The following is an 11,923-nucleotide window of genomic DNA, read 5'->3' as shown; positions in this document are numbered from 1 at the left end:
GTGACTTGCAGGAAAGGGTGTATTTTTTTTTTGTCACCAATTTAATCAGGTGTATGGGGTAGAAGCCGGTCCGACTCATTGTGGGTCGGTGCCAGTACGAGTCGCAGGCCAAGCCAGTGTTATGTTTTCGGGCAAGGCAAGTCGGGTCGGGGTATGTCAGGCACGTGGAAAGGCTGACGGCTGTACAGAAGGAGGTAGGCATTAGGAGATTGGACGAGGAAGTCCTCCACTTCTCTCACTGTTGCATCATCGAAGTGGTACCAGCTGCCAGACCGTGCATTGCGACACAGGGCTGTGTAATGACCCATGTTCAAGTCTCCGGTGTGGTTCTGCAGGGGCGTCGAAGCACAGCCGGATTCGTGTGGCAGGTAATTGATACATTTGTGTGTTCAGACAGGTCGTGAGTGCGTGTGTGTATGTAACAAACTCACCACCACTGCATAGAGAGAGTAATTGGTGTGATTGGCTGAGGGGCTGGACAGGAAGGGATTCAGGTCTAAACCTTCCAATGGGAACAGCACGTTGGTCCTCAGCTTCCTCTTCTCAATCCCGTGGCATCCAAAACTAATTTCACCCAGGTATTGGTTAGGAATAAATTCTCATCCACTGAATGAACTGACGTTTTACGGGGTTGACCGGTCAACACATGGAACATTTTTATTTATTATTTATTTATTTTAAACTGCTTAACATTAACCGTTTTCATCACACTTTTATTCAGACTGAAATTGTGGAATTGGTTGTGTGGCGATAGGGTAGACGACCGGGTCAGAACCCGGCTGGCTGGCTGCTGTAGGACCACTGTGTTGGTGCTGTCTAGATGGGCCACATAAGAAACTGTTTTGGGGAAGGTTTTGTTGGCAGCTAACTGCCATTTGAGGTGTACCACCAGCTTCTCCAACCCACCCCCGCCCTTTAGCAGTGCAGGCCTGCTGTCCCATACCACAGTGCAAAACCGAAATAAAGTGCGCCCTGGAAAGGAATCGCTTCTCGGGTCTCGTTTCATTTGCAACTTGCCGCACGCCTCAGTGTCCGCTCGGGAAACACTTGGGCCGACCCAAAAAGAAAATCTGCGGATAACGTCGTTACTTCAACCTACCGTTGGAGATGCAGCACCAGGACCCTGGGGGCTTCGGCCAAGCTGGTCAGGACAGCTGTGTCTCTCTTCACTCCACACTGTGGACACAACTTCTGGTCTCCACACGTTAACGTACACTGCTGGAAGAACAGGGACAGGCAGTCCTACGTGGGACGAGGGAGAGGCAGGATAGGAAACGGGCACAAAGGTGAGAGAGAAGGTGAGATGCATGCATGCATACGTCCTTCCTTCACTAATTGTATGGTACGCGTATGCACCTGCGTCCGTCCGTCCGGCCGGCCGTACCTGCAGGGAGCACTTGTGCGCGTCGGTCGGCAGAGGTAGAGACAGGACGGTGAAGACCTGGGTGCTGTGGGTGTGTTCTTCACAGTGCCCGCACAGCGTCTGGTAGCTGAGCTGCCCCTCGAAGAGACACGTCACCACCGAAGACTCCGCCGGTGCTGATGGCGCGCCGGCGAACTTCCTGCCGCAACGCGACCGCTGTGTGGAACGGGTCAGAAGCCTCGCGCCCTTCTGCCGTACGGGAGGACAAATTCGAGGTTAGCGTACAGTACTTCACTCGTCCCAGGGTGATGTCGTCAGGAAGTTTCAGCAGATTAAGTTGAAAGTCCCACCCCTTGAACGTGTCGTCGGGAATAGGAGGCTGGAATTCCCACCTTCACTGTATTCAAATGTCGGAAGTCTTCAGGGGGGACGTAACCACTTAATTCAGCCTAATGCTGGGGCTGTGTGGACGGCTGGTGTGCACTACACCTTCTTGAGGTTGTTGTGCAGGGCGTTGAGAAGGACCAGGAGCAGCTCCTGGGCGTCCTGCTGTGATTGGTTGTCGAACTGGGGGTGCAGAGAGGAGACCATTGCCCTCACCTCCCTCAGGGAGGTGCAGTTGGTATGGCCCTGCCACACCACCTGAAAGAGGCGCACAAACGCCCCCACTACAGGACTGAGATGAAATGTGGAATGGCGAGGAAAGGAGGAGTTAGGAGAGGAGGGAAGGAGAGGAGTGAAAGTGGTTGGGTACGAGTGAGAGCAGTAGGGGAGGAGAAGTTAAATGAGATGAGGGAGGTTAGATAATGTACATCTTCCCTCATTAAATCATTGCTTGGTTTTATTTGTCCAAAAAAAACTGTATACAGTGTAAATTGCTTGGCAAGACAGACAGACAGTCAGTCAGGCTGGTAGACAGACAGACAGTCAGTCAGGCTGGTAGACAGACAGTCAGTCAGGCTGGTAGACAGACAGTCAGTCAGGCTGGTAGACAGACAGACAGTCAGGCTGGTAGACAGACAGACAGTCAGGCTGGTAGACAGACAGTCAGGCTGGTAGACAGACAGACAGACAGTCAGGCTGGTAGACAGACTGACACAGGTTAAGTCTTACTTGGCCAGGAGGTTGTGTGTGTGTGAACTGAGGAGGTGTTCCACCAGGGGTACAGTGGAGAGGAGAGACTGAAGGACAGCGTTCATGTAGCAGGAGTTACCAGAGTTAGTCAGGCCACACACCCCTGCTGGCCATCTGGCCTCCTCCTTCTCCCCCTGCTCCTCCCTCATCCAGCGTCCTGAGCTACACCCCCCCTCCTCCATGGGGATCACCTGACAACAACAATGACTGGGATTGGCTGACCTGGGGAACAAGACACAGAGGTCAAATGTCAGGGACGTAACACGTTTTTTAAAGTTCAGGAAAACCTTGCTCGCTACACGCCTTTTTAGTGCCTTTTCCAAATCGGTCCTCTTACGATTTTAGTTTTGGGGATTAAAAAGTTCGAATCAAGCTGGGTTTAAAAGCTATATGTACTTTGGGTGGGTGTGTGTGTTTGTGTGTGTGCTCTCTTACAAACTGTATCCAGTAGGAGGCAGTCAAACACTATCCAGTCCAATCAGAGACAGGCAGGCAGACAGACTCTGTGTTTAGCTCTCGATAAGATTCTGCTAAATGACTAAAATTTTAATGCACATATTCAACTTTAGATGCCTACCACAAAAACACCAATTAATTCTTAATGATCTATGGTCTTAGCTGTCAGAAAATGTGGAAAACAACTCCTTTCTGACCACAGAACTCACCTCTGTCAGCACCTATGTGGCTTCCCCGAGGGAACCTTTTCCTATACACTCCTGACATTTATGACATCATAAATATCTGTTGCTCTGAATTAAATATAGATGAAATCATCACGATCTACATTTCAGTCCAAGCTGACCTTATTCTTTTGTCCTTGGATTGTTTGCTAGGTAGATCGATCAATTAGTTTAAGTATTATTTCTCACCGGGCGAATGGTGCCAGGGTTAAAGTCACCGCCTCACAGTCAGTGTTGGGGCTAACGCGTTACAGTAGCCAGACTAGGTAACGTAACGCGTTAGTTATTTTAGTAATCCCTCACTAGTTATTTTTTCAAATAAATAACGCGTTACTCAATCTCTCTTGTTCAACCTACGTAGCTTTACGGAGCGTTCCTTTTCTCTAACAGCAAGTAGCAACAAAGGACGCAAAGATGGCAGCACCAGCTCTACCAGATAAAGGCGTGATACAAAGCCCACTCGCTCAGCTCCTATTCATTTCACGTCGATATTTTGCGTCGAGTAGCGATTTGTGCAGCAAAATGCTGAGCTTCGCGATTCAGTCTTGGGAAGCAGTTTACTATTTCGACCATATCATTATTATCCTCACATATAACCAATCACCGAGGTTGCTGTTATGTTTTGCTGGGATCAACTACCTTGTTTATCATTTTAAAGTTTGTGTAATCCCTCATTTAGCACGGTTGGTCCAATGCACAGGTACTGCTGTAGCATGGTTTGGAGTCCTACTACTCAGCGAAGGCTCTCCTGTTTCCACACCACCTCCATGAAATAAAACAAAAGTGCCGAGACAAATATTAAATTATGGCCCGGAATATTGGCACTCTGGCACCTTCTTCAAAGTTCTTCTAAAAATACATTAAAATCGACCAAAGTATTTGTTCTACACTATTCTTTATTTCACTGTAAAATTTTACAGGACCTTGATTCAGAACCTAACACTTCCTATTTAATCAGAGAAGAAACAGAAATGGCACTGACAAGAACAATTGACACCCTAGAACTCAATACTTGCAGCACCACCCTTGGTCAAAATAACTGCAGCCAAGTGTTTTTTAAAGCCATGGGGGAGCTTCCCCCACCTGCAGTTTGGACCACACTTGTGCAAATGACTCCAGTTCTCCCAGATTGGATGTGTGCCTCCAAACTGCTGTTTTTCCAGAGTAAAATAGAATCACCCGTTTGAAATATTTCTTTGTTCTTCTGCTTTTTATTACTCATCACATGCTCACAGCGTTTGCATAGAGATGTTCAGGATCAAGGACATTTGCATAGTTAGCATTAATGAACCCTAAACAGTGTCTACAAGGCCATATTTTAATACATATGCATAATTAACATTCATTATCCCTAAAATATTGTCTCTTGAACCGTTCAAGATACAGACCAAACCAATGTTTAGGATATTCCAATCTAAAATGCTTGAACGTGTATCAACTGTGACTAAATAATTGTGAATAGTTTGCATAATTAGCATTTATTAATATTAAACAGTATATATTTAACCATTCAAGATGGAGAAACCAAACCACCCTTTTCACATATTTAGACTTTCCTATCTTCAAAATCTGGTCAAAGTAAGCCTCAGCAATTTGACTTGTAAAGTTCAAATCTAGTTACTAATCAACTCTAGTTGCCTGTAATGTTGTCCCTGCCATTTTAGAATGTCTTTTTGGAATTCATTTTTTGTTCAACTGCAGACACATTTTTAACACTTTTGTCGGGAGAGATTCTTTTTATGATGTACATTTGTAGTGTAGAATCACTCTAAATCCTGTTTCCTATGACACACGGACTTTCTGACTACATCCTGAGGTGTTCATTCAAAAAGAGCACAATCTGAATGTGGGAATGACATGGATACAAGAGTGCATAATAGCAACAGATATCAACAGCGCCTAATTGTTTGGCAATATTGTGGTACTTAACACTAATGTACAAAGCATCATATAATTTAGCAAGACAGCCAGAAAAAAGACCAAGGAGCTAACAATATCTGGTCTTCCACCCTGAAGGAAAGGCGTGAAGGGCCATGGCTAATTCCAGAAACGGCAGCGAGTTGTCGTGACAACAATCACCCACACAATGTTCTCTTTGCCACAGGGACTGGGGGCGGTAGGCAGGCAGACCTTACAATTACCCACAAGCCTCCAGCACAGCTAGCTCTGCTCTGTTACATAAACCAGACACACTGCTATGGCCCCAAATGGCACCCAGTCCCCTTTGCAGAGCACTAGTTTTGACCAGGGCCTATGTAAGGGGCTATTTGTGACACAAGTGATGGTCACTTAATATACACCTAACAAATATGTTAGCCTCACTTAGCCTCGAACTATTGAACCACAACCCTTTGTCAACTGAGGGGCACTAGTTTCTGTCTGTTTCTGCAACACAGGATAGCTTGTAAATAAACCAAAGCACTGGTGTGGAGGATGTTCGGTTTAGAATCCAAGCTGGAATCCAGGATATAAACCCAGGCTGTAACTCAATCTAGAACATGTTATTTGTGTGACTGGGCTACATTCTACCATGAAACACACCTACATAATCTGCCCTTGGAAAATCTACCCGTTTTTCCAAATGTTCTACAAAAGGAGACTTAGTTTCAGGCCTGTAAAACCCATATGCCTGGCAAACAGGCCTCCGGCTTCGGTGTGGTACCAACATGATATTATCTCTTTTGAATTAATACATACCATAAAAGAACTGAACATCTGCTAAGCTACTGAGTGTGGGCCACTCATAAAAGGAATGCGATATGAGCACTGTTGACCAGTGCCTCAGCCAGGCATCATTCACCTGAATCTTGAGCAGGTCTTGTCTGTGTACACTTATAAGACCTCATCACAACTACATATTTTATTAATTATCTAAACCTGTCAAATAATGTGGGCCCAATTAAAATATGGACAAGATCAGGACAAAGGAGGCTTGTTAGCATCAGGTGTAAACGAGGCCAAAGAGGTTTGTCACCCTGACTGATCTGTCCTACCTTCATGGTGTTTAGTTGACCATGACCGTATTATGCAACAGACTGCATTATTTCCATGGAAACAACAGTTACAACTATTTCCAAAACAAAAGCTGCCAGCTTTGTTCTTAGACAATTTAAGTTTTCCTTTTTGTGGTATAACTGCTTTTCCACAGATGTAGGAAACGCTTGCCTTGCTCTTCCACATATCTCGGATCTAGGATCTATCTTTGGCTGCTCTTCCGATCCAAACTGGGAAAACCCTTAGATGGGAAATCCCCCAAATTGTAGTTAACACTAGTACTTCTACCAGTATTTAGGCAGGGACAATGTCTTCCTATTTCCTGTTGCTATGCCAGGTGAATCAGGTGAGATCATATTGAGTCCCTAAGCAATCTGGTATCCACTGCCTTGCAACAGAAGGGAATCATTCAAAGGGAAGGCCAGACAAGTATTCAGAGTTTTACGGCCCACTGATCATTAAACACCGTAATGTGTTTTCCACACAGACACCCTGGAGCCTGCGTGGAATACAAGCATATATAATCTGGGGAAAAACTTATTTTCCGTGCGAGAGTGGAAGATTTTTTTATTTCCTTTATTGTTACGTTACGTGTCTATTCGTATGGTTTGTCATGCCAGTTTAGTGTGTGGGAATATGCTGAAACCTTTACGTGCATGTCTGCCTCTGTGTTTGCTCCTGGCGTTATGTCGTGCCTCCGCTTTCTCAGGTGATTCTGGTTGACTGGTCAGACAGGCAGAGTGGGATTGTCAGTTGTCTCACCGACAGGCAGAGGGAGCAGGAGAGAGAAGATTGACCAGCTACTGAACTGAATGCGATCCACACCACACACTGAACGTCTCCCAGACCCCTGGGATCCCATTTGGCTCGGATGGGAGAGGACGGGCTGTGCAGTGCCCGTGGTTGTGGGTTCAATTACCAATGGGGATGGAACTAAAGAGCTCTGAAAGGCAGCTAGCTTACACGTACACACACAAAGAAACAAACACATTGCTCCATTGAGGGCCTGTAAAAAGCTTATTTACTCCAAAACCCAGTCTTTGTCCTTCTACCCGGAATTAAATGAGGTTACAATCCCTAATAAACAGGTTTGACTGGGCATCAAACCTGTCAAGGTGTATTGTAAAGTTTATAGTGGAACAATAAGTGCTCAGTATCTGTCCTATCTTGACAGCTTAATTGCTCTCGTTAGGATGTATTAGCAAGACGGCACATTCTGATTTGGGACTGGGGCTCCATAAATGACATGGTTTTGCTTAAATGGGATCAGTTAGTAAGTATAGTCATTTATTGCCTCAAAAGTGAGTCCCTGATGGTGACAATGAGAATGAGACCGAAACCTGTGCTAGTTCATACTCCTAACTGCTTGCTAGTAGTTACAACACTGCATAAATATCAAATAGTAAGATAATATTTTGATTGGGTTACTGATCAGCCAAGGCAAAGGTCTGTCCTTCCAGCCTCAACGGTGGAACCAACTTTCCCTTGAGGCTAGGACAACAGTCTTCCTGTTTTCAGAAAACCTCTTCAAAACCTGCTTAAAATAACATGACAGCCTAGCCAAAGTTTGCTGTTTATTTTTAGCATTGTCCTCCCTCCCACTGAATTTTGTGGAGTTGTCTGTTCCAACTAGGTATCTTAATATGTGCACTAATTGTTAGTGACTCTGGATGAATGTCTCTTCTAAATGACTGAAATGTAAATACAGTGCCTTTGAAACGTGTATGGTTTCCATAGAATTTCAGTAAAGAAATGTTTCCCATGCCAATAAATGCCTAAAAATTTGAAATGTTATTGAAACAACATTCTGAGAGAGCGTCATTTATTCAAGCACTGTATGATATGCTGTTATCTGGTCTCTGAGCAATCCCACTTAGCCCTGCAATAATATTGCTGTGTTAGTTTTAACTGCTCTTCCAAGAAAAAGACTGGCGTAAGTGTCCTTGTAAAGTGCAGTGGTGTGTTAATGTGATATTCCATGACATCAGCCTAGAGATATTCTAACCAATCACCAGGAGCCCTACTACTGAACAACCCACCACGCTAACCAATCACCAGGAGCCCTACTACTGAACAACCCACCACGCTAACCAATCACCAGGAGCCCTACTACTGAACAACCCACCACGCTAACCAATCACCAGGAGCCCTACTACTGAACAACCCACCACGCTAACCAATCACCAGGAGCCCTACTACTGAACAACCCACCACGCTAACCAATCACCAGGAACCCTACCACTGAACATCCCAACATTAATACCAATCCTCACAGGAATGTCAAGGAGTTTATAAATTCCTAATTGTGAGTCATGTTTAGTAAGTATGATGCATTTTGTCTGAATGTATGATTACTTTCCAGGGTATGTACTTTTTCACAACCGGACCTACGGTATTGTAGGCTATAAATACATAGCTTAGGGTTCAAACATAACTTTACCAAATAAAGCAAGCTCAGCCTTGTTAGCCTCATTTTTTTAAAGCATACCAAACCTTCAACTAGGTTACCAAGTTTTATCTGGTTTAGTTAGCCAACTGTGTCAGAAATAAGTGCAGCCCCTATGACCTATGACCAAACAGTGTCACAAGGGGAAAAAATGACAGCCTAGTTTCTTCAACATTTTCTAGCTAGTATAACAAAATGTTTACTTAGTTTGGATATTTGCAAGACAAATTTTAGGCAGGAATGGGCTTCCATACAGCACAGTGCTGAAATAAGATGGAAGTGATCAGGTTACCGGCCCGGCCAGAGAACCTGAGACGGCTGACCGTTATAGAACAGCTCTGGTCCTGCATGCCCTCTCCAGAGTTCTCCATCTGCCTGGCATCTCCAGGGGGAAGTTGGCTTGGAAGCCATGACGTGATCCGGACATCATTGTTAGTCATCGTTGGAACTGAAAAGGTCACAGGCACAGCTGCTCTCCGAGGCCTGACCTAGGATCAGCTTACTCGGCCTCGACTACGGACATTATTAGTGTGACCGCAGCTCTTCGCTTGATACGGGCCTGTTGGGGAAAAGGTTAACGTTCAGGTCTCAGCACACCTAAAGAACAGACAGTTCAGGTCACTGTAAAATGACTCCACTGGATGTGGAATGGGTCAGCAGTAAACCGCTGCAGAACAACGCCGAGCCCAAACGGGTCACGGGCCAAGCGTTGTAAATACGCTACGTCCCTCCGCTCTGCAGACCCCCTAAGTCACGAGTAGACTCTGGTGAGCGGTCATTATGGCGACAGAGAAGAACACCCGACGCCTTGAGAGCACGTTGCTTAACCGTGACGCCAAGTTTAAATAGGAAACCCAGAACCCAACCGGCATAATACAAGTACGCGGTCTCCATGAGGCTTCGGTGGAGCGTTGAATACCTACTGGTTTCAAGAGTGAGAAGTAGATGGAGTGACAGTGGAGATTTACAGAGAAAGACACATTGTTTTGGTTATAGAGCATGAGAGCAGTAGAAAGAGACAAGTCAGGGGAGGGATCCTGGGTGGCAGTAATGTCGGTGACGGCAAAGCAACGAGTCCATAATCACACCATGAGAGCAGCTCCCTTTTAAAGTAGCCACAGACAGCTCCCACAGTCATCGTCATTGTTTTTCAAACAACAAGATAAAAAAAACAAAAAAAACATTAAGAGTCTAAATCTTTTCTGGCCATTTTTATTCATTTGATATTTTGTAGAACAGGGGGAACGAATGATTACAAAAGAATGGAGTGGCAGCTTTCAAAGGCAAAAACAACTGTCCGTGTTCTACATGCTACACCTTAACCTAATCTTATCATGCTTGCTTGGAAAATAAAGTATATATACACATTTAATAAAAACATACAATTAAAATAAAATTAATGACGTACAATATACTTTACCATTAACTTTGTTTTAATGTACCTTCGGTTTTTTCCATGCACACAATTTTAACAATTTACATTTAGATAAAAAAAAAATTAAGACTTTTTAGGTGCTTCTTTAATCCACGAAGCAGATTTTCCTCATAAAAAAAAAAAAAACAGAACGCACCTACAAATAAAAGAATGATTTCCTTTAGGACACAAATCAAAGTTACTAAAACTTTTACAACTTAAAAAAGATGAATTCATTATTAACTTGCATCCCACCGTGAACAAATGAGCCACACATCCAACCATTGTGACGAAATGAAAATGGATGTGGCTTCAGCCTTCCCTCCCGCCAGTCCCACCATGTCAGTGTCCAGAACAGAACGGTCACATTGAAATAACCTAATAACACGTCTCATTCAAATAAATATCTGCTAGAAATAAATAAAAATGGTGGAAACACTTCACTGTCAAATGGATAAGATCATCACTATGTCAATACAATGTGTGTATGGTCACTTTGTGTAGTGTGTGTGTGTGTGTGTGTGTGTGGTGTGTGTGTGTGTGTAAAGCACTAGTGCGGCGTCGAGTGTCTCTCGCTGCTGTTACCTTGAGGTAGGCTAGATAACACATTTACAAAGGTGGACATGTTAATGGTTTGCTGCTGGCATTGTGTGTCATACTGTACAGTATGAAATAAGGGGTTTTAAGGAAGCCTCTTTCGGGAAATACATCAATAACTTACAAAGACTTGAAAATATTCTCTCTCAAAGAAAAGCCTGCACCTCCCCTCCCCTGGTGAACAGGCTCTGGGTCTGAAAGCACTTAGTTTTTCTACAGCGATGTTGATGTCAGAAACGAACGTCTCAAAAATACACCTCTCTCCTTTAGCACAAAGTACCCTCCATCTTGTGTAACATCCGAGGTGGGCAGAGGTCTCAACTATCTGAACCTTGTCACAGTGACTTCACTTCCAGCATGGGCAGCCTGTTCAGGCCGGGTCAAAAAGTTATCGACCTCAGTGCAATCGACTGGCTCAACCGTCCCGATGACCCAGTTAGGGTTGTGATCACATGGACCAGATGGCATATGGGGCAAGGATGAGCCAAATGTTGTAAGTCCCACCAATTTCACCCATCAAAACGGTGAAAGTTTCGATGGCGATGTCCATGCTGGAACACTTGAGTCCACCAGTTAAGCCCTCCAACCAGCTCTATAGATAAGATGGGTTTTCTCCCTTCCAGCCTTTCTTGATGAAAATCACTGATTGGAAACCGGTGGATTGTTATAGGTGAAACCCCTTTGAGTTGTCATCCATTGAATGTGAAATCATGGCTCAGTGCATGAACTGAAAACCACAGAGATAGCTCATATCCCTACACACCTTTACATTATGGGTTTTGCAGTGTTTGTCAATTTTTTTTATACTATTCCAAATCTTCTCACTTGTGCACCGACAAGTAATCACACACTCTTTTAACAAGTTTTTCAAAAGAGAAAATAAAGACAATATGCTACTTAGGCATCTTTGTGACAGGAAAACAAACCACTTTTTCTATTACTTATTTTTTTTGACCCATCAAATTGTCTTTGACTGGTCAGACGATCAACTGATGAAGAAAAGAAAAACTGGGCATTTCCCTCGATGACACGCAAATAGAGAATGCATTTTCTATACATGGAAGTTTAGTTTCCTCACCTCTAATCCTCAATTATTTATGACCTTATAAAAAAAAAATAAAAAAGGCCCTACAACAACAAGGAGCTCAGGAAAATGTGTTTAAAAAAATGTATATATAAAAAATTAAATTAAAAAAAGAAAGTGTGGGTCGTCTGACTTCATTGGCTGGTCTTTCCCTGGGGCAGTGGCACCTGTTGGTGGGAAGTACTTGTGATATAGGTCTCTGACCAGAGCT

The 11,923-nt window shown here is 44.1% G+C and overlaps 1 protein-coding gene across 1 annotated transcript; it reads right to left on the bottom strand.

Annotated features, from left to right (window-relative positions):
- Positions 1-119: 119 nt before the first annotated feature.
- LOC105025341 (putative ubiquitin carboxyl-terminal hydrolase 50) lies at positions 120-9,057 on the bottom strand. Its single transcript, XM_020054834.3, has 7 exons — positions 8,927-9,057; positions 2,477-2,719; positions 1,853-2,039; positions 1,385-1,612; positions 1,100-1,242; positions 432-564; positions 120-329 (listed from the first exon to the last, which is right to left on the bottom strand). The coding sequence occupies exons 1-7, from the start codon at positions 9,055-9,057 to the stop codon at positions 120-122; spliced, it is 1,275 nt and encodes a 424-aa protein (XP_019910393.3).
- Positions 9,058-11,923: the final 2,866 nt, after the last annotated feature.

The sequence above is a fragment of the Esox lucius genome, chromosome 2 (assembly GCF_011004845.1).
Source record: "Esox lucius isolate fEsoLuc1 chromosome 2, fEsoLuc1.pri, whole genome shotgun sequence".
In the NCBI taxonomy this organism is placed as follows: Eukaryota; Metazoa; Chordata; class Actinopteri; order Esociformes; family Esocidae; genus Esox; species Esox lucius.
The sequence above is the reverse complement of the archived record's forward strand: the minus strand, read 5'-3'. Positions and strand labels throughout refer to the sequence as shown.